This window comes from Artemia sp. Qi Xiang Cuo, chromosome 1, assembly GCF_049724085.1.
Source record: "Artemia sp. Qi Xiang Cuo chromosome 1, ASM4972408v1, whole genome shotgun sequence".
Classification (NCBI taxonomy): domain Eukaryota; kingdom Metazoa; phylum Arthropoda; class Branchiopoda; order Anostraca; family Artemiidae; genus Artemia; species Artemia sp. Qi Xiang Cuo.
The window spans coordinates 38,512,517-38,535,355 of record NC_142794.1 but is presented as its reverse complement, the minus strand read 5'-3'; the positions used below and the strand labels follow the sequence as shown (position 1 = coordinate 38,535,355).

The 22,839-nt window shown below is 35.0% G+C and overlaps 1 protein-coding gene across 5 annotated transcripts in view; it reads right to left on the bottom strand.

Annotated features, from left to right (window-relative positions):
* Positions 1-22,839, bottom strand: part of Pde8 (phosphodiesterase 8) — a 335,405-nt gene that overhangs the window by 31,276 nt on the left and 281,290 nt on the right. For all 5 annotated transcript variants that reach the window (XM_089102287.1, XM_089102216.1, XM_089102070.1 and 2 more), the window contains 5 exons: positions 21,929-22,065; positions 18,708-18,812; positions 14,676-14,875; positions 12,181-12,343; positions 6,109-6,224 (listed from right to left, as the gene is read on the bottom strand). In XM_089102287.1, coding sequence (XP_088958413.1) covers positions 6,109-6,224; positions 12,181-12,343; positions 14,676-14,875; positions 18,708-18,812; positions 21,929-22,065 — 721 coding nt within the window. The remainder of the gene's footprint in view (positions 1-6,108; positions 6,225-12,180; positions 12,344-14,675; positions 14,876-18,707; positions 18,813-21,928; positions 22,066-22,839) is intronic.

Genomic DNA, 22,839 nt, shown 5'->3' with positions numbered 1-22,839 from the left:
TAAATGTATCAAACAAATAAATAATACAATATAAAAAAATAATAGTAACCAAGCAAAAGATAAACAAATAAATAAACAAAAAAAAGGAAACTAGCATTAAAACAAAAATTCCTTCCAAAGGTGGTTCAACGAAAAACCCGTAGGCATGAAAAAAAGCTTATCTGCAGCATCAAGAGGATCTGGCAAGCTGTATCTCTCCCGCAGTCCACTATTTCCTAGTCCAAGGAGGAACTCGGATAAGAAACTTTAAATATTTAAATATTTTTAAATATTCATTTCACAGAAATTTGGGGAGGGAAAAATAAACTTTTTCAACCCTAGGGGGGGGGGGTAAACTTGCCGTTTGTGCGTTATACATCAATTTCAAAGACAAAAACGGCCTTTATTCATTTACTACTATTAAAATCCCGATTAAAAACCACCAACCTGCCATAATCCTATATTGTTTGAAATGTCTCGGCATTTCTTATTCAAAAAACTGTCCTTCCACCCGAAAAAAATCCTGTGTAGGAACGTAGTATCAAACATTGACACCAGCATAGTAAGAGAGAAGGAGAGGGACAAAAACGTATTTTCCGAAATTTAGGGGGGATGGCGCTTTTTTTTCATTTTTTAAATAAAAATTCTTCAAAAAGGTATCCTCTAAAATCTAGGGGGTGGAGGCAAAAAAATCTGGGCTGAAGACGAGAGAATGATGTTTGCCAAAGAATAAAATGTAACATTTGTGTACATTTTTCTTAAACTAGCGTGTCTTTTGCATTTCTAATCTAGCCCTAACTGCTTTACAGTCGATAAAATAGTCCTAATCTCGCCTGGGGATAATCCTCTCGGAAATAGTAGGATTTAACCAGTAGATCATATCACCTACCTCTGTCTTCCCATTGGTTCGTCAATAATGCACACGCGACAACTTTTAATTGCTCACATTGAACGGGGAGCTGGGTTATGATATGCTTCTTTTGTAACGAATAAGTTACGCTTCAACTGCCGTCTTCTTTCAAAACTTTTCAACTCTGTCGTTCTACCTACCACATTATCTTTAAATATCGCCGTTTTGGAAAATCGCTCACAAAATCTGACAAGTCAAAAATTTGTTCAGTTTTCTTCCGGTTCGCAAAATATATTTTACGTTTTCCCCCTTGGACCCGCAAGTCCTATCTAATTAGAAAACTCAGCATTGCTGACCCCATTATAGCTGTGGAAAAGCAAATTCGTGCTTATAATTCCCGTTTAACAAAGTTGAATTCTTGGTCGTCGGTACTGGCCCAGTAGTTGAAATGTATTTGTTGTGGGTTTTTTTAAGTGCTTGTTTTCGCGCTTAGTGTAATTGTGGCAATTTTTAAACTGATTGATAATTTAGTCTCTTTTCGTACGAGTCCAATTTAAGTGACGCTCGTTATTCTCGATCTTGGTGTCAATTTTTCTCTGATAATATATTGCGTATATTACTAATAATTTAACTCTTTATTAATTATCCATTCTTTTAAGCATATTGTTTTAAGTAAAGATGTAAAAATCCGTGATTGAATAATTTCCTTGTTTCTGATATTTATGTATATCGGAGTAAATGAATCATTTATTGAGAGTGATCTGAGTTCAAGAACAGCGGGCGAAAGTGCCGTTTAATTGTTTTACCGTGTCTTGTAATATTTACACTAGTTGATATGATTATCTACTGTGTATTTTTGATTCACTGATGATTATTTGTGTTAATTTTTTTACCGATTGCGGCTTGATGCAATGACGCTCATATTGCTTATGTTTGTTCAGTACTTGGAGTTTAAAAATAAAAACACGTCACGTACTGCAGTACAGTGTATAATTTATTTTTTCTTCCTCGCCTTCGTAATTTGTTCTAAGAGCTGATTTAGATTTTAGCTACAGCGTTCGCCACTAAAAACCATCATGCATATAACTGCTAAGTTTATGTGTATTTTTCTTTTTTTTCTTTTTTTTTCGTTTATTGCTCCGTCTTTTTTTTCCAATAAATAATACATATAATAACAGATGTATTAACATTTCCTCTCTTTTATCTTTCCCTTACTCCTTTTGAACAAAACTTATGAATATTTTATGTCACCCAGTCAGAGTTGGCATCCGGTGAGGAAAAAATCACTAGATTTTAGTGATTTTTTGGCTGATTTGGTGATTTTCTTCAATAATCTAGTGATTTACGTGCTGATTTAGATTTTTTTTTTGTTTAGGCAATATAAAAATCACTAGAAATAGTGATAAACCATTAGGGGGGGGGGTGACCCTGCACTCAGTAGTAAACTCTATAAATCACAATTCTTACTGTTGTGCAAGAGATGTTGATTAATTATTGATCAAATTACTCATCGAACTCCAACGAGTCCACTATTCTATTTGCTTGCCATATTGAGGAAAAAACGTATCTAGGATTTTTTTGGATGGGGGAGTACAAAAAAACTTTTACAAAAACCATCAAAATTTGTTTATGCGCATTTTTGTTATGTTTTTACGGGTCGGGAAAAATTTCGAAGGGGCAGGGTCAAAATCAGTACACCCCCCTCCCCGCCCCCCCCCCGTGGATACGGTCTTGAATGAGGATATACTATATTGGAAAATGCTCCAAAAACTACACTTTTCACTCACTTTTCTTGGAAAGAAAGATTAACTTAAAAAACACATAGCGAAGAGTTTCGCAAGACAGCAAAGCCCTAGGTTCTTAAATATTGTTTAAGGCATTTTTAATTCTCAAAAACTGGGGAAAAAGTTGAATTTTAAAAACAATGGGTAATTTACATTAGTTTGAGCATACAACAAAGGTTTAAATTCCAAAATATTGTGTAATGTGAATTTGAATGGAAAATAGAGAATCTTCAAAAATCACAGTTTTCAATCAATTTTCTTGACAAAATGAACTTAAAAACCAACAAGGAATTTACATTAGTTTAAGTAGAAACAAAGGTCCAAGTTCCTAAATATTATCTAATGCAGATTTGATTGGAAAATACAGGAATGCCAAAAATCGCACTTTTCAACAATCAATGAGTTCTAAAAACTTTATCTTTCCTGATTGCTAAAGCAAAAAAGCAAGTACTGCCATAAACCTAAGCTAGGATAATATGGGTATCATTAACATTATTCAAGATTAAAAACTTCAAATTATAAGTTGAGTGACCTAACTACAAAAGTATCTTTTTTAGAAAACCCAATTAGGCTATTCTATTCTGCTATATTTATCCCTTTAGTTGACTATTGGCATATTAATAGAATCCGTATTTTCTTCTGATTCAAACAGTATCACTTTTATTACTTAATTTAAGCATATTTTCCACTTGCACATTGGAAAATATGCTGCCCAATTGATTGTTGTATCGACCAATAGTCACATGCAGTTAAATTGGGTACTACTACCATTTGACTGGGCTTGTTTGTAAACTAGAAAAGTTTACGCTTGTTTCCTTTTACGATTCAGTTTGGCAACAAAGGAGACAATTTACCCAATTAAAAAATCATAAGAATTGCGCAATCACCAAAACAAAAATCATAGAAGATCCTGATTTTCAGGTATGAATAGATTTAAGATGGAGCCAGGGGGCCAAAGACGTCTTCATTTTAATGTCCATGGTAATTAAAAAAATAAATAAATAGAAATTAATAACATAAATTACACTAGTTTGAGTTGACAGCCGGTTTTTTAAGTTTCTAAATATTGTTACATATCTACCCAAAGATTTAGAGAAACTTAAGTCTGCCCATGAGTAAAATCAACTAACGCCATCTTACACTACCCAGCATATGATTATTGAAGAAAAAATAAATATATAAATTTAGCTGCATCTATTTTTTACTTTTGCTTTACACTGGACCTAGCCTGCATCCAGGAGGGAGGGGTTACCATTTTTTACCCCTCTCCCCCCCCCCAAAAAAAAACTGTCCGATTCGTAAAGTAATAAAAATGTATAAAAATGTATAAATGTATAAAAGTAATAAAAATGTACATAAAAAAATTTTTTATACGTTTTGCAATTGTTTTGCACCTCCACTTCCCCTAAAAAACCTCCCCTTAACAAGAATCCTGGATATGTCTTTGCACTGGACCAAAAATAAAAGAGAAACTTTTGCCAAGAAGGCACAATGAGTTAGAGCTATGCTCAATTTGGGCTTGTTTTAATTTTTTTTTATGTCTATTGGGGATTGCTGTACTGTCAGAGAAGTAGTTTTTGATTCTTTTAAGCCCATTTTAAAGCATCAAGGCTCTCTTATCACTTTCGAATATATACAATCTATTAAACTCTATAAGCTTTGAAGCAAATACGAAACTGGATGGAAACAGATGTTGGCGCTTTAAAAGTATTTTTTTTTTGCTTTTGTTAGTTTTCTTTCTTATCAGTTTTTCATACTATTTAAAAATACCCTTTATACCGTTAGCACTGGAATAGAGGTAACTAACAGCTCAGGGAGGCTGAAAAATGAGATAAAACAAAGAGAGAAAAAACCGAACAACGGGTCTATGATCAGTAGAAAGAAAAAAAAGATAACAATCCTGTCGGATATTTCACCTTTATAAAGCTACACTTCTTCATGAAAAAAGAAAGCGGATAAAATCAAAAATTAAAAACAATAAAAATATAAAACCAATATATAAGCCGATAATAAGCCGATTTTTTATTTTGTTGGGAAACAATCCTTTTGTTGGCATTCAATGCTGCCATTCCTTTTGTTCTTGTTTTTACTCTGATCCCCCGGTGATTTTCCAAGACATCATTGCAACTATCAACAATGGGCATATTTTTTAAAATAATATCACAGATGGAGCCAATATTTAAAGTTCCAGTGCTTTTATTCATTGAAATATTTACAATTTTTTCTATGGCTTTTCTAGCCCGTTGTGCTCAGCCTCAATCGTTACAGATGGCTGTAGCCTCCTCAAACTGTACAAAATGGTCAGAATGGTGAAAAATATACTCTGCCAAAGCCGAAATAAAAGTTTTCGAAGGCTATCTAAATTTGAGAGCCTTATTAATTGAATTGTAGTGCTCAATAATGTGTTCCATGAACTGTTGTTGAGTTCGGCCAATGTAGAACTTACCACAATAGCAAGGAATGCTGTAAACCCTGCTTCCTAAATTGTCAAAAGTCCTACCCTTCCAAGAATTCAGAAAGCTACCCAACTATGCGAATATCCCTCCGAGATAGTGTCAGCAGGGGCGCAGCTAAGAGGGGGTACTCCTATTTACTTAATTACCTTGAAAATTTAGCTTATGTGTCCACAGTTGCCGGACGATTTTGTCGACCCATTCTTTGTATCCCTCCCTCCCCCAAACTTCTCCTCAAAATCCTAGCTGCGCTCCTGAATGTCAGAGGAGAGTTACTTTTGTTCCAGCGCTAAAACTGTTTCTATCAATCATTTCTGTTCTGGGTACCCAGCTGACTGGCCGCATTTCAAACATTAGTCTGTACGAAAAATGTGGTTCAATCCCGCTTTCTGGGGCTATAAAGAAAGAAAGGTTAAGATGGCTAGGGCACGTTGTGCGGCAGAAGGATGACAGATTGCCGAAGATTGTCCTTTTCGGCCAACCATCTAGGGCTAAACGTAAAGCAGCTCGTCCTCATCTGGGGTGGGAAGACGTCTTAAAGAAAGATTTAAAGGAAATGGGAACTTCCTGGGGGGGAGGGGAGTGTAAAAAGGGAGGCTTTGAATAGATTGGGATTGAGGAGGAGCGCTCGTAGCTGTGTTGGCCTCAGGCGGCTTGGTGCTTCGGTGAGTTGTTAGTAGTAGTAGTAGAATTCTTCCAGCGTCTAACCAATGTGGGTATATTTAGAGGATCTAATGATTTATGTGGCATAAATTACATCAAAATTAGCATAACATTAGGCAAATTATATATCAATACCCTAATTGTAACTAGTCATGGCCACTTGGTGACAACATTCCACGAGCCCCCTACCCCCCTTAAACGGCATATAACTATGGAAAAATACACCGAAGCCCCAATATTTGCACATTACTTGCTCTTTAAGGACACATGCCGTTACCTCTAGGGATCGATTTCTATTGGTGGTGATCTGATCACAAAGACTGAGAGAATATGAAAGGAATAAAAATGAAAATCAAAATTTGTAAGGCAGGGTACTTACCTTGTTTTTCCCGGATGATCTATATCGTGGGTGATGGCAGCTATCAATGAGGCAGCTTGTTCAAGAGGATCTAATAAATCTTTAATCCTCGGTCTGACTAGGAAATAGGCAGTAGACTGAAAAAAAGAAGTAGCTCTTAGGAACGAAATTGTAACATTTAAAATTAATTTGAATTAAAATAATTAATTAAATTATTACTTAATTTTAGCAAACAGGACATTTACCAATAAATCAAATTAGTAATATGGATATGTCAGAAATATTTCTATAAGAAGATAAATACCTACACATAAGAGGAGCAGGAAGGAAGGGGCGTTCCCCTCGTGAAATTCTTTCAAAGGATGCGTTCCTCTAAAAAGTACGGAAACTTCGGCCTAAGACTATAATTTTTTTTCGTGCTTTCAACCTCCTTCCTCCCATTGGACAATACGCAGATTCTCACTCTAAGTACCTGACCTGCACACACGTATCAGGAGCTAAATCTCTTTGAAATACTCCTACTATTACTACAAACTCATCACAGTATTGAGCAATTTAAGTTTAATCCTTCTAATATTTTAAGCATATCTCTTCCTTCTAGTCTTTTAATCCTAATCCGTCGTCCTAATCTGTTTTGAAGCCTCTATTTCGGCCATTTCTCCCTTTTTTAAGTTTTCGAACTTACGGATAACCCAATTCATCTGAAATTCAACATGTTCTGCATTTCCACGAACTAGGGTCTAATTATGCACTGACATAGACATTTTCAGATAAGCTGTTCAACTGTTTTGAAACTGAACTGATTTCCATTAATAGTAACAGCGGCCAAAGTTCATTAGATTTTCTTTTGTTTCATATTTCTAAGCTTTACTGAAAACCAGGGCCGTATCCAGGGGGGGGAGGGTCCGGTTTGATCCCCTCCCTCGCCGAAATTTTTGTCTGACTCGTAAAAACGTAGCAAAAATGGATATAAATAAATTTTGTATGCGTTTTTTTAGGTTTTTGTGTAAACACCTCCCCCAGCCCCTCGAATTTTTTTTTTAGTAAAACCCCCTCCAAAATATAATCCTGGGTACGGCCTTGCTGAAAACTTAGCAAGCTTCCTATTAAAGAATAAATAGACTACAAGGATCATCAAAATAATATTTTCCTTGTTTAAATTACATTTTACAATTTTAGATTGCGCAATTACACTTTACAAATCACATTTACATTTGACATGACCTATCATATATCAGGCGTTATGTTTTTGTAAGACAGCTCTAAGTAATGATGCTGATAAAAAAATATCATAACGTGTTTGTATTTTAGAACTCAGGTCTGGAAGTCTGGATGTTATTTGCTACAAACATTAGGGCATCTATACCATATTGTATTTATAAAACAAGATAGGAAAGTATTATCGTTTGTTTTTTTAATAAAATGCTTCCTTTCTAGTTAATATCATTCAATGTAAAAAAACGAGACAAACCTAGAACACATTGCACAACCCAGTTTCTAACATATAACAGCTAACGCAATAATGACTTAGTAAAGGACGATATGCCTCCCATGTGTCATTAATTAATTTTTCCTCTCGCTTCTCATCCTGTCGAGTGGACAATCGTGGAAGCTGGGAGGGGGGGGGGCTCATACAATAATATACTCCGAAATCTAGTGCACTTCCAAAGTGAGAAAACCAAACAGATGGCACGGAACCACCCTATCGAAACCTTTTCTCCTCCAAGCACTCCCACAAGGCATCAGATTGAAATTTGAAGAATAAGTTTAGTCACCCCAGGAACAGGTACGTAAAGTTACACAAATAATCCATTTAATAATAAATATATTTTGAAAAAAGGTGGACGTGTTCATGGGCGTCCATACGCTGAATTTTAGGGGGGGGCTAGCTGGTCTTATTGGCACTTCCAATGCTGCATAATAGAAATCTAAAAAAAAATCATAGGCAGCGCGAGAGCGCTGCCTAAGTAAAGTGCGATGTGGGCACAATATATTATTTTTTTTTAGATCAGGGCACTTCTTATAGAAAGAAATGTCATAGAATGTTTAAAAAGAGCTCATGGAGGGCAACTAGCCCCCCCCCCCACCGTCAATCATTTCCCCAAACACATCCGATCAAAATCTTGAGATAACCATTTTGTTCAGCGTAGTTTAAAGATCCGGTAATTATTACTTTGAGGATGACAACCCCCCCCCCTCCATACACACACACGACCCTCAGTGCAAGGGTTGTAAGTTATGCCCTGGGGGATGTAAGGCTGTTTTTTATAGAAAGGGTGGTCGTAAAAACCTTGAAGAGGGCTCATTTGATTGGTAATCAGAAGTTCTACTGGCCTTTTTAACACTCAAAATTGATTGGAGGGCAACCCCCTCCCCTCTACACCAATCATTTCCCCAAACACATCCAATCAAAATTTTTGAGATAGCCATTTTATTCAGCGTAGTTGAAAGGTCCAGAAATTATGTCTTTGAAGATACACGCCCCCCCCCACCATAGCCCTGAGGTCAAGGATTGTGAGTTACACCCTGGAGGCATATAAGGTTTTTATAGAAATGGTGGTCGTATAAACTTCGGACAGGGCTCATTGGATTTTTAATCAAAGGTTATAGTGCTCTTTTTAAGAGTCAAAGTGATGAGAGGGAAAACTCCCCCCCCCGAAATCGAAATCGGAAGTTTATGTGTCATTTTTAAGAGTCAAATTTATCGGAGGGCAGTTATACACACCCTCACGTCATATTTTCCACAAATGCATCCGATTGAAATTTTGAGATAGCCATTTGTTCAAAAATAGTCCGAAGATCTCATAGCACGGCCTTTGGGGTTGACACAACCCCCCAGAGTATGGGGGTAATGGTTGTAAGTCATGCCCTGGGGGCATGTAAGGTTTTATGAAGGGGTGGTCTTTTGAACTTTAGAGGAGGCTCATTTGATTGGAAATGTATAGTTTTAGTTCCATTTTAAGAGTCAAGTGTAAAGGAAAGAAAAAAGCCCCGCCCCCCTCTCCCTGATATCCTCTTTTCCGCAAACACATTCGATCGAAATTTTGAGATAGTCATTTTGTAACCAATAATTCAAAGAGAATATAACAATGTCTTCAGTAATCAAATATAAGAAATATTTAGGCAGACGTTGAACTAAATCAAAACAAACCATGAGCATGTGGACTTTCAAAAAGGTGACACAGCAATATCTCAAGAACAACTTATACTATTAAATTAGACCTTTAAGAGTAAGGTGTGGGGGATTCTGAACTAGCCCGAAGGCACTATGTGTATACTTTTAGTACTACAACTACAGTTACTGTAACTAATGACGTTTAGAGTATTAAGGTGAAAGTTTTAGGAAGCATTTAGGGGCAGTTCCAATGAAATGAAAAAAACTGTATGCATTCAGGTTTTCAAAAAGGCATATAAGCAATATCATAGGCAGCACCACTCTATAATAGCTAGAAATATCATTAAAACTTTTGAAGAAGCTAATGCAATTCAAAAGTAAAAGTTCTAGGGTCCTTTCTAAGACTAAAAAGAGATTGGAGGGAAATCAGTCCGTTTCAATAGCCGATTTATTTCCCAAATACATCTAGTCAAAATTTTGAGACAACTATTTTGTGCGGTATAGTAGAACGGTCCAGCAACTATGTCTGTAGGGATATTGTGCATGTCCACCCCCACAATTATGCAATTGGCCCAAAGTTTCTCTAAACATACAAATAGCAAACCAAAGTATTGATTCTTATAGAAAAACAAAACCGAAAAGATATGAAATATTATTTTTTTCATGAAAATGACTACATCAATAAAAAACGAACAGAAATTAATTTAAAAAACTTTCTTCACAAAACAAGTTTTTTCAAAAAAAAGTAAAGAGCTCCATTAAGCCAAAAGTTAACCGAAATGAAGTCAAATAATCTTCCAAGCGTAAAAATACCACAAATCACTATCAACAAATAAATGAAACACAAAACGAACAGAAATTAGAATAAATAGCCGAGTCAAACTCAAAACGAGCAAAAATTAATATTGGTAGGGCAGATAACCCCCATGCCTTCTCAAGACCAGAACATAACTTGCGCTCCACTGAAAACAAAATATGTTTAAATGTTTTCACTTTTTTTACTTAAATAAATGCAAAACATTTAAGACTTTGAGGAACAAATATCAGTATAGGTATATAAAACTGACAATCTACGGTCACTTGTTTTTTGTCTTGTTTTTTTTTTCAGTAAAGCCTATAGTATGTTCTGGTCTTGAGAAGGCATGGGGTTGTCAGCCCTAGTAATGTTAATTTTTGCTAGTTTTGACTTTGACTGGGCTATTTATTCTAATTTCTGTTCGTTTTGAGTTTCATTTATTTGTTGATAGTGATTTGTGGTAGTTTTACGCTTGGACGATTACTTGACTTCATTTCTGCCCATTTTTGGCTTAATGGAGCTCTTTACTTTTTTTTGAAAAAAACTCGTTTTGTGAAGAAAGTTTTTTAAATTAATACAAATATAAGGCAGCATCATTCAGTCGGGGGGAGGGGGAATGGCACCCCCTGCCCCCCCCCCCTTATGGGCACCCATGGACATGTTACACCTCGTCGAACTCAGAAACACGCAAGGGTTTGTATCCGTATGATTTAAGGGCCATGGTATTTTGTTTCCATATGCGTTGGTATTTAGGAGTTTGTGAAGTTAGTAATTATAGGTTTTGAGGCTAAACTTGTAATATCGAAATAAAAAATCACGGCATGTAGCTTACATCTCTGACAAATGGCTTTCTCAGTATTTGCCTGAAAGGATTTGCGAGGACTTGTCTCATAGGATAATGACTGGTGTCCAAATTCGTATTTAAGGGCTGCTGTTGCCATTAATCATAGCATACGGCTTTGTGTAGATGTAGTGGAGAGCGGTATGTCTCTCATAGACTTTTTCCCCTGCATCATCATACAAACGAACAATTGTAAGAAAGGCTGGAAAGGGGCTAATTCAACCTCAAACCCTGAGACTTAGTATATTTTCAAACGTAAAAGAATACGGATGTGTGCCCGTATTTGGGGGGGGGGGCTAATCAGCATTTTTCCCTGGGCACAAGCGATTTCAGAACCGTCACTGTGACACAGAGGTCAGAACAATTGTGAAATGTGATACACTTTAAAGGGTTTGTAAATAATTTATGTTTAAGCGGAGTACAGGTGATTAATGTTGTTATTCGCCTAGTTGCCCATAAAGTTTAAATTGGCAAATTGCCGGACAAGTATTAGTTTTTATCTTTTACAGATTACACCCACGGAACGTAATATTAAGCGGATAAGTCAGATAACGGATGCTCGAACACACTCTTAGGTAACTGTGTAATAACTATTTAACTACGTAACCGCGTCACTTGGCTTGCGCTGCTGAACATTATCTAAACTAAAAGAGCGACCCATACCATACGCCTAATAATGGTAAAACTTATTCGGAGAACGTCTCGACATTTCGCCTATTATCGTTACCGTAAATTTGTCGTTGAACTAAAAGGTTCTTCTTAGTATTTATTTTGTAAATATTAATTTTATTTGTATGATTTAAAATTAATTTTTTATACATCACACTTTTTCGGAACTATAGTGGGTTACTTGAAATTAGTAAACGGGTCACTAAAGAACCCTTCAGCCATAGACCGCCAGCCCCTGGGCTAAATTGCCATTAACACTTTACTGGAAAAAAGATTTAATAGTTTTATTTTTAAAGTTATAAAAAAAATGTTTAATGCTGCTCAAACTTATCAATATTAGTATATTTTTAATAATTACTTTAGTTTTTACTAGCCATCGTTTCTTCATCAATGTATTCTTCCTTTTAAATTCACTCCTTGCAAGAGTAAAAAAAATCAAATAAAAATTGAAAATCAAATAAGCACTTTAATAAATTTATTTAAGTTTTCAGTAAATCACGAATGATTTATCACGCTTTAAATTAGAGTATTTTGAAACGTTTTCGATTGTGTTTTGTTTTATTTCAGTGTTTTATTTATTTTATTGTGAATAATTTACTGGATGTAAAATACAATTTCCACAAGTGGCAAAAAAGATTAGATTATCCAAAATAATTGTTTATAAATACACACCTGCAAAACATCAGCAGCATGGGTAGAATTGTGATATGAGTTCGAGGAGTGATAATGTGACTCGATTAAAGTCAGCCAATTTTGTAGCGTTACTTCATCGCAGCCTAGTGTTCGTGGTACGTCAAAACGACTCAAAATTGTCAAACCAGCCCAAACAAGAGGCCTAAGAAAAGGAAATTAGAAATGAGTCAGGGCTACACTCTTTCGAATACAAAATCTGAAATTAACAGATTTCCAAAAGTATTTGGTGCGAGGTGCAAGGGAGAAATAGCTTAGAAAATATTCATACGCAGGAATTAATTGGGGCCCTGGGGGAGGGAGTGTGTTCCTTAAAGCAACAAAAGCCTGTGAAAAATATAAAAATTTTAGGAAATTAGTAGTCGCTGAGAGAAGAATTAAAAAAGTTTAGGAACTAAAAAAGAGAGAGAAGAATAAAAAGAATAAAAAAAAATTAAAAAAATTAATTCCTTTTTAGGAAATTAAAAAAGTTAAAAGAATTAAAAAAAAAGAAGACTTTGCTTCGGTAGTTTTTTTTTGTGCTTTCCCACGAGCATTAACCCGAGTACTATTTTCTTAAAATGAAACAGCTGGTAAGGGAGAGTTACCCCGGTCCAAGCCTTAAGTATTTCAACTTCTTTACCTTTATGTTAAGGCATGGAAGGAGTTTCGGCGAAGAAGTAATGTGTGTAAGAGCTCCAGGCTCAAGTAATGACTGACATGACAGGCCTACATTATGTGATTCCTTCTATTTTTCATTGTAACCAATTGTTACGACATGCAGGAACAGCTTTATATATTCAAACCAGCTTAGGCGAGAGATCTTAACAGGCATTATGACTAATAAAATACAGTATATTATGTTGCTGTTAAATCAGAATCGAAATGGCGTTCGAAGTAAACCGTTAGCATTTTTTAGGCATGAAATTTTTCTTCAACGTTTGCGTTTCTTGTATAGGCTAATGAATCTACAAAAGCTTAAATTGTTTAGATTCTTTTTTTACTTTTAGTTTTTGTATTCATAATAAACATGTTTTTTTTTAATTTGAGCAAAAACTTTTTCTCTATCAAATTTTCGCTAGTTCAATTACTTTATTTTTTCTAACTTCTTGATCGCCTTAACTTGGTTTTATAATCCAAATTCAAGCTTTCGAATCTAATACCTCCAGGGAAAAATTGGAAAAAAGAAAAAGAAGAAAACAAATAGTTGCTATCTCTGTCTAGAAGTTTAATAGCCTACGACCTTTAGTCAAACTACAGACTACTGATGATAGGGAACAACATTATATTTTATCAAGTGGATAAACACTTCTGTCAAAACTTGATTAACAAATCATGTAATATTTGACATTGATGTCATTTCTGACATGCTGTCATTTTTGCAACTATTCCAATAAAAATTAGTACTATATATATATATATATATTGCTCGTGCAGAGGGTATCGAATGAACGCTTCAATTGCTGGTCAGTTTTTACAGCGACAAGTGGCAATTCTATCCTCTAAACTTGCCGGAGCGGTGGATCTACCCCTGGGCCCCATATTTTCGAGCGGAGACTCAATTATCCTCTAATAAAATTTGAAAAAGGGAAACACCAGTATTCGAAATAGAAAAGCACAGGACCTCAAGCTACTGGATTCTTACTAATCGACGAAGAAACGGATTTTAGGCTCATCGTTATACTAATGCCTTATTTCTTGAATATTATTGAATAAATTTAAGACAAAAACACATTTGCATACGTATCTTTGGTGCAGTGTGAATACTACCATATTAAATTTGGACACGAGCCAAATTTATGCCGGTCTCTGCAACCGAAATCGAAAAAATATGCAACATGTTTATTCGAATATATTTTCAATTCGAAGGGGTTATCTGTAAAGCATGCTCAGAGGCAAGGTTGTATCCAGAGGGAGGGATATTGGGTTTGAACCGCAATTTCACTACCCCACCGAAATTTTGTCCTACTCTTAAAAACGTAACAATATGCATATAAACAAATTTTTGATGTAGTTTTTGAAGTTTTTTCGTGTACCCCACACCAAAAAAAATTCTTGGTTTTCGGAGGATTCTAGATATATTACTCTTCTCATATTTCTAGACGCTTGGATATAAATGATATCAAAGATCCCCTTTTGTTAATTTGCCCCTTTTCCCGTCACTCCTCTGAACAAGTAGGATACTTGTAGTTAGAATGTGTAGTTTGAATCAGAACAGTGTTTTTTTTAGAAGATTTATTCCATAGAAAAAAGTTCAAGACAAGGTTAAACAACCTAACAAAGATTGTATATCATACATTAAATATTCTTTTTATTTTTGTTGTTGTTGTTTTTTAATTTTTTCGGCAGTACGAAGATATGGTTGCAAAAAGGATATCAAAAACGTGATTATTTTCAAACTTTCACAATTTAATAATCAGAATCTAACCAAGTGAACCAACACAGAATAATTTATCTCTCAAAGGAAAAATTTATTTCCCCTCGGCGTTTTCCCTCACCTTTTCCCTGTCAACTTCTCCAATTTGATTACGTCGAAGGACCACTCCGAATCTGTTTCTAAGAGATCTCTGAGTTGAATTGGAACCGCTAAATTTGAACCAGTTGGTAACAAAGGACGCGCAAGGGCTGTCGGTGTTACCCGCGCCGCAGATTCATTGGAGCTTCGTCTCACACCGGCATTACTCTGTCTGGGACCTTGCTGCAATACACATTCAAGATTAATGGAAGGATATATAGACAAATAACTTCAAATTATTAAGGACTATAAGTATCCAGATTAAAAAACAAAGAAGGGGAGGGTGGTTAAAATTGAGGATTGAAAGACGTGACAGTGTTTGAGGGGGGGGGGGGGGTCGATTCGGAGACTCTAAAACTGCAAGGTATACTCGTGTTTTCTTAAATTTCCCACATAATTCATTAATTTTCGCTGTTTTCAAGAATTCCCTCATCGACTTTAAAATATTTTTTTTTCATATGCGTCTGATAGCAAGCATATTCATAATTAATATCGGGGCCATGCTGAAATGTGTATAATCCGGTTGAGAATGCATTAGATTAAGGAAAGAATAAAAGAGCATAATTTTTTGGATTTCTCTAAAAATGAAAAATATTCAATTTCTTTTTTTCATATAAGGGTTTTATAAATTCTACCCATATCCTTCGAGGTTTTTACTAAATTTCTGAAGAGTTATATTTTGTTTGAAAATTTGGTGTTTTGTGAATTATAAGTTAGAAAAAAAGGGAGTTTAATTTTTGGGAAGTGTAACAAAATTTAGGAAGGTCTTACACAAGAAATGTTTCTAAAAGTATATACATATATCTAGGAACAAGCGCATTTGTAAATAGAAGGGAAAAAACACCCACATCCTAAATTGAACTTTTTCATTTGCTAGAAAACCCTTTCCATAATAGCTCAAATACTTAATGCGTTCAAAAGCGAGACAACTATGCAGAATACAGCTTTCCCAACAGCGCATGATAAATATTCCCTGTGTCTAAAAGAGTATCAGTGGGAATCAAACTCAAGACCTCTAGTACCCTTTAGGCACTTAAGCAAGATGGCAGTTTTAGGAACTTCGAAAATATGTGGACACAAAATACATGTAGACATATATTTCATAGCAATTTCATTTAGTTAACTATAAAGCGTCAGATATAAGAAAATCCTCAAAAGACGTACGTATATCTGAAAATGTATGTCTGGACAGACAAAAAACGTAACCGGTTACATTAAATTTATGATTTAGAGGGCCTTGCATTAAAGTCGATTAAGTTAATTTTTTATATTTTCAAAGTAACTATATCAAAATGCAATTCAATATTTCCAATTTTAAATACTGATATTGAAATATTGAAAATTCACAATCAGCATTGAAGTATTGATTGAAAAATCCATATCTGGAAATACAGATACTTAACATTTTTAGAGTTTTCATGGACTTAGGGTTTTCACGTACAAAATTCGTACATTAATCGAGGTATTTTCAGTACTTGCCCAAAAGTTATAAAACTAGGTAAATTTCTCTTGTACGAACAACGACCCAAACCCACTTATTTTGTTTCTTCTTTTTCAGCTTTCACTGGAATGTTATCATACCAACTATATCTGTTCGATCCAACGAGGGTTTTCACATACTTATTGCGGAAAGCAAAGACTTTATTTTATCCACTAAATTGAGAAGTCCATCCCTTTAAAGTTGGACTTACTCCGCTTTGAAATTGAATCCTCCAGACACCACAGAACTTTTCAAGATAGGAGACAAAAACTAAAGGAAACAGAATTCAGAATCAAAATTGTAACAAAAGACTGATTTGACACGACTCGGCCAATTTGCCACAGAATTTTTTTTCTTTTTTTTTTCATGCCCTGTTAAAGCATACTAAAAATCTTGGATGGTCATAAGAAACCATGGAGGAGGATTTGTTAGATGTTTTCCAGAGCAACTCCTACGGATTATTTTATGTACCCGTCTGACTGACCGTATTTTAAACAGTAAGCTATACGGAAAATGACCGTCATTCCCACTTTTTAGGGCTATAATGAGAGATACATTGAGATAGCTAGGACACTTCCTGCGGATGAAGGATGACAGATTGCTAAAAATTTTCCCTTCTGTTCCAACTTCTTTAAAGCTCCTGATTTGCCTATCTCCCAAGAGATTTTTGCAGAAATCTTCACCTCTAGAATACCTAGTATTTCAAGTCATTCGTATGATTTTATCCCATCCTAATCTGGGAAATCCGAACCATCGGCTACTCCCTAGCGGACTAATAGTATTGATTATTCCTTTATGAGAATCATTTGATAGCAAATAAACTGATTCTATTCTATTCCTCATTACACCGTCCTTACCTGGAAAGGGGTTAAGATGTCCTCTCTCCTTCTACTTTCTAAAAAAAAACAGAAGCTTAAAAGAGAAACTTAGCAGTAATATAGTAAACAGACTTTCAAGTACTAACACAAGGATTTCATTCACTCACCCCTTAGGATAATTTTCAATACAACCCTCTATCCTGCTTTATTTCTTCCTCTAAAACCAATACCATTATACCTAAAGAGAATCAGCCCATTTATGAGAGGATTCACCTCTAGAATTCCTCCTGTGGGTCTTTATTTACGGGCGGTTTTCCAAACACTAGTTGGTCTCCGTCACTCCCCACAAAGTTTGGCTGAGATTTAACTGTCTTTTCTAGAAGACACCCAGAATAAATGAATTTGGCAACCACTTTCCATCCACTCCACCCGGATATATCCTCCACTCAATCCAGGATTAATTATGTCCAAATACCTAACAAAAGCAACTAAGACTTTGCATAATTTCTTACTAAAATTTCATAGCACTTTTTTGTAAATATTCTGGTGAAAAGACTTTAAGGATCCACTAAGTTTACAAAAGCATGTTTACTTCACACAAGGCCGTACCCAGTGGAGGGGTTTGAACCCCCCTCCGAAATGTTTGTCTAACTCGTAAAAACGTAACAAAATGGATAAAAACAAATTTTTTATGCGTTTTTGTTTTTTTGTGTAACCCCCCCCCCTCAAATTTTTTTTAGGAAAACCCCCTCTGAAAACAAATCCTGGGTACGGCCTTGACTTCACAGGAGGTAGAAGAGGTCTGCTTGATTTAGACAATAGAAAATATCACACTATCTCCAGCTCATTGACGTTCTGACATAATTCATGGTGCTACATACTCGTCCTAGCCGAGTGGATTGGTGCGCTGGATTTAGGAACCCTTGTCCGAGAGGACGAGGATTCGAATCCTAGTGTACCAAATTATTTGGTTCGGGACGGGGGTCAGTGGCGTGACTCTGAAAGATCAGCCAGAGTCGACCCAGCTCTATAAAAAATGTTTCTTATAATCCTTCATAGTCATATCACAGCTAGTTGAAAACAAATACACACCAAATATACATATTGTGCCCTTTCTGCAAAAGTAATTCTTTTATCCTTATCTTAGTTTACAGCACAAGCAAAAAAAAAACATAAAAAAGAACATAAAACAAATCTTTCATGTAAGCTTTTATAACGAATATTACAATTGTACTGGGTATCGCTACCTAGTCTTGGTAGCATTTCTTTACTACCAATAGAGTACTTAATCCCGATTTAATCACTATGATTATCAATTATTATATTTTTATAATATAATTTTATATTTTAAGGCAAACAATGTAAAAGGACTTAAAATCTTTATATTTAGAATAATAAGAAAAACAATGTTTCCTCAAAAAGATTAAACACCAAAGTTTTTTTTTCTTTTTTTGTTCTGTCAAACTAGATTAGCTATTTTGGCTAGTTTAGGCATTTTTTTCCGATTTTGCTCTGAGCGGCAACTGAGAATCCATCAAAGTCTAAAATATACTTTTGAAAACATGCAAATTTAAAAAAAAAACATGTTGGGGAAAGTCCCGAGATCTTGAGGAAAATCTCAAGGAGTGGCAACTCTGCCTTTGAATGAAAATCTTACTTCTTCTTTCCGATTTGTAGGAATGCACGTCAAATTATGATGGAGATATTGCTCACTTACCAATAACGCAGCAAGAAGATCAGTAGCGACGGGATCATCAGATTTCCCTTTTGTATCGAAAATTGGCGGAGAATATAGCTCGGCAGATCGGAGAATATCGATTACCTAAAAATCATCTTTCCTCAATTATAAATAATCTACTGGAACAGAATATACTTCTATTGCTTCATTTTATGTTATCAGTGTTTTATACACTTATATACGGTGTCAAGGCCATGTTTGATTATTTTTGTTGTCATACTTAAATAAATCGTAGACAAAGCCTGCAGAGGTAAAGACACGACTGGAGTAGAGCTATAACCGGATATTGATAAAGTAAAATATGAACAAAAAGTCTATTTTACATACATTCTAAAAAAAAGAAACAAAAATGATCTTTTTCCTTAATGGAATCCCAGCGAAAAATTCATTAGTTAGAAAAAAAATATTATAATATAGAAATATATGAACATATAAATAATAGTAAACATATATATATATATATATATATATATATATATATATATATATATATATATATATATATATATATATATATATATATATATATATATATATATATATATATATATATATATATATATATATATATATATATATATATATATATATATATATATATATATATATATATATATAAATATATATATATATATATATATATATATATATATATATATATATGTGTGTGTGTGTGTGTGTGTGTGTGTGTGTGTGTGTGTGTGTGTGTGTGTGTGTGTGTGTGTGTGTGTGTGTGTGTGTGTGTGTGTGTGTGTGTGTGTGTGTGTGTGTGTGTGTGTGTGTGTGTGTGTGTGTGTGTGTGTGTGTGTGTGTGTGTGTGTGTGTGTGTGTGTGTGTGTGTGTGTGTGTGTGTGTGTGTGTGTGTGTGTGTGTGTGTGTGTGTGTGTGTGTGTGTGTGTGTGTGTGTGTGTGTGTGTGTGTGTGTGTGTGTGTGTGTGTGTGTGTGTGTGTGTGTGTGTGTGTGTGTGTGTGTGTGTGTGTGTGTGTGTGTGTGTGTGTGTGTGTGTGTGTGTGTGTGTGTGTGTGTGTGTGTGTGTGTGTGTGTGTGTGTGTGTGTGTGTGTGTGTGTGTGTATATATATATATATATGGAGATAAGACAGACTACTAGAATATATAAATATCAGAACATATACACAGAGAAAAATGTTCATAAATATATAAATAGGACAGGGGAAGTGTAAGAAAACACCAGTCATTCACGACACCAATCATTCACGTAAATAATACTTGGTTCTAAGCGATTATCATATTCAGAATTATAATTCAAAGCCACAGTTAGGGCCATATCCAGGATTTTCACTTAGGTTAGGGAGTATTTTTATTTGGGTGGGGGGGTACAAAAAAACGTATAAAAACATTTGTTTATACGCATTTCCGTTACTTTTGTACGAGTGGTCCAAATTTTAGAGGAAGGAGGGGAGGCTTCGAACCGGGTAACGCCCCTGGATACGGCCCTGGTCACAAAGAATTTGAACATGTAAAAATTACCAGTCACAATTTGTATTTGCGAAAGCAGAAAGAAATTTGGTGAGCCGGATTTTTTTTTGCGAACACCTACATATTACGAAGTAAAATTGAAGAATCAGCAAATCGAGAGACATACCTATCGCGGAAAATAAACTAGCAAGTAATTTTTTTAGTTTTATATATATATATATATATATATATATATATATATATATATATATATATATATATATATATATATATATATATATATATATATATATATTGGAATAAATTGATTTAAAATTAGATTCTTTAAAATTTATTGTTTCAACGTTGAAGCCAAGTTTCCCGTTCAAGAGAAATCTGACTTGTCTACCCGTGAAAAAATTGAAGGCGCTTATGTTTAAAGTTGTTTAAATGTTTTCCGGAGCATATGCACTCGGTCCGGCTTTGTATAATGGTTGAGATAGGGAAAGAGCATACTGTCTATCATTTATATACAGTGCAGTAAAGTAAAAAAATAGAAAATAAAAAAATTTTAAAGAAGCGATACAATCAATAAAAAATCACATAAAAAACAGAATAATCATATAATTAAATAAAATAATCAAATAATGAAGAAAAATAACAAATATAAAATAAAATCATTTGAAAGCAGTGATACGATCGATAAAAAAAGATTTTTAAATAAAAAAATGAAATAGCATAGCAACTTCATAGATAGTGTTTGATTAATTGGCAATTTTAACTTACGAGACATTTTATATTGATATTTGATTCGATAGTGCAGAAAAAATAACATACAACAAAATGTCAAAACCACTAAAGAAAAGACCCTGCACTAACTTTGTGAGATGGGGAAAACAATACCCCCCGCGCACTAAGACATTAAAGACTTTAAATAAATGGTAAAACGAGAAAAATTCCCATTTAAATTTCGATGCAAACAAAACTGCTGAATCCCCCTCTCTTTGAGAATTTCCAGGCAGCACGGATGATACCCACCCCATGTCTCCAACACTTTTGTCAGCAAGCATGAAAAAGTGCTCTTTTGTTAACAAGAAACAAGAATTCTGCAGGAGGAAGCTATCATCCCGTAGGACAGAAATTACAGGCCCAAAAATATTCCCAGGAATGAAGGGATTGATTTCATTGGGATGGGTGGGGGGACTCCTCAGGAGTAACTTTGTAAAATAGTACACCCCTATTTAGAGTGGTTTTCCGAGGCAGGTTATCCCTGAAAACCCGTTAGTTGATTGATTTAAAAGGAAGCTCAATAGAAAGAACAAAACCTAATTAGTGGAAAATCAGGGCCTTAGTTTCATAGCAGCCTGGCGTCATGAAAATTGTCGCAAAAAATAAAGAAATTGTCTTTTACACCGTTAATTACCAGCAAGGCCGTATCCAGTGGGAGGCGTACCGGGTTTGAACCCCCTCTCCCCAGAAAAAAATCTGACTCGTAAAAACGTATCAAAAATGCATATACACAAATTTGTAAGGCGTTTTTAGAGTTTCTTTTTTTTAATCCTACCTCCCAACAAACATCCTGGATACGCCCTTGATTGCAATAGTAATTCATAAAATGCGCGTTTAAAATATTCCATTGTTATCTAAAGTGTACACCACACAAACAGAAGATGATTCTTACAGGGCAGCTAATGTTTAGATTACGTTTGCATAGGGACTTCAATAGCCAATGAATGGAGACGGGCTAAACTTAGGCAACGTAAAACACTAATTTATTCAAACCTTATCTAAAGTTTGCGCCACATGAACAGGAGATGATTCTTGCAGGGCAGCTAGTATATTAATCACTTTTGTAATAGGGGCTTCAATAGCCAACGAATGGAGACGGGCTAAACTTTGGCGACGTAAAACATTTCCAACTAAAAGATAGAATAACATTCTGTAAATCATGTAAACAGAGAAAAAGTCAGTGCAGCTTTTATGTTAAGTGATCGTAGATTTATTCGATTTGGATAGATATAATGTAAGTTTTAGCGATCTTTATGCGCTTTTTATTCTATGCTAATCAGCAAAGGCATGTTTATAACATTTTTTTTTTTAATATTTGGACCTGTAAATCAACAATATTTGTTTTCGACAAACAAAAATAATGTGGTCCTCGGCCATATGATAAAGCGTTCTAGGTGTTTACCCCCCCCCCCCCTCGGAGTTTACCCCATCCCCCGAAAAATACCCCCCGGCCCCACCCTGTAAAAAAAGGCTTTCCAAATTTGAGAATTTTATTTGAGTTTTTTTTTATTTTACGTTGGGGAGGAATTTGGTTGTGCATTGCGCCACTCACTCGAATTTACGCTGTGTGAAACTCGAGAACAAACCGATTTCTTCGTTCGTCTCTTTCAGCCACAGTTTATAGAATTAGCAGTAAGTTTATCGCAGATGATTTCTGGCTCTTCATTCTCGGTGCGAACAAAAAGCTCCTCCCACTTATTTGTGCACTTATTGTCCACTTATTGGTGAGCCAGCCAAGTGGTTTTGTCAGTACTTGTTCCGTAGGTGATTATTCTTTGTCTACCCGTGAAAAGATCTAATGCCGCTTATGTTTATACGTTCTCTGGAACACTCGCACCTCGGTCCGGGTTTTTATAATGGGTGAGATAGGGGAAGATCATACTGCTAGTTATATAGACTGTGCT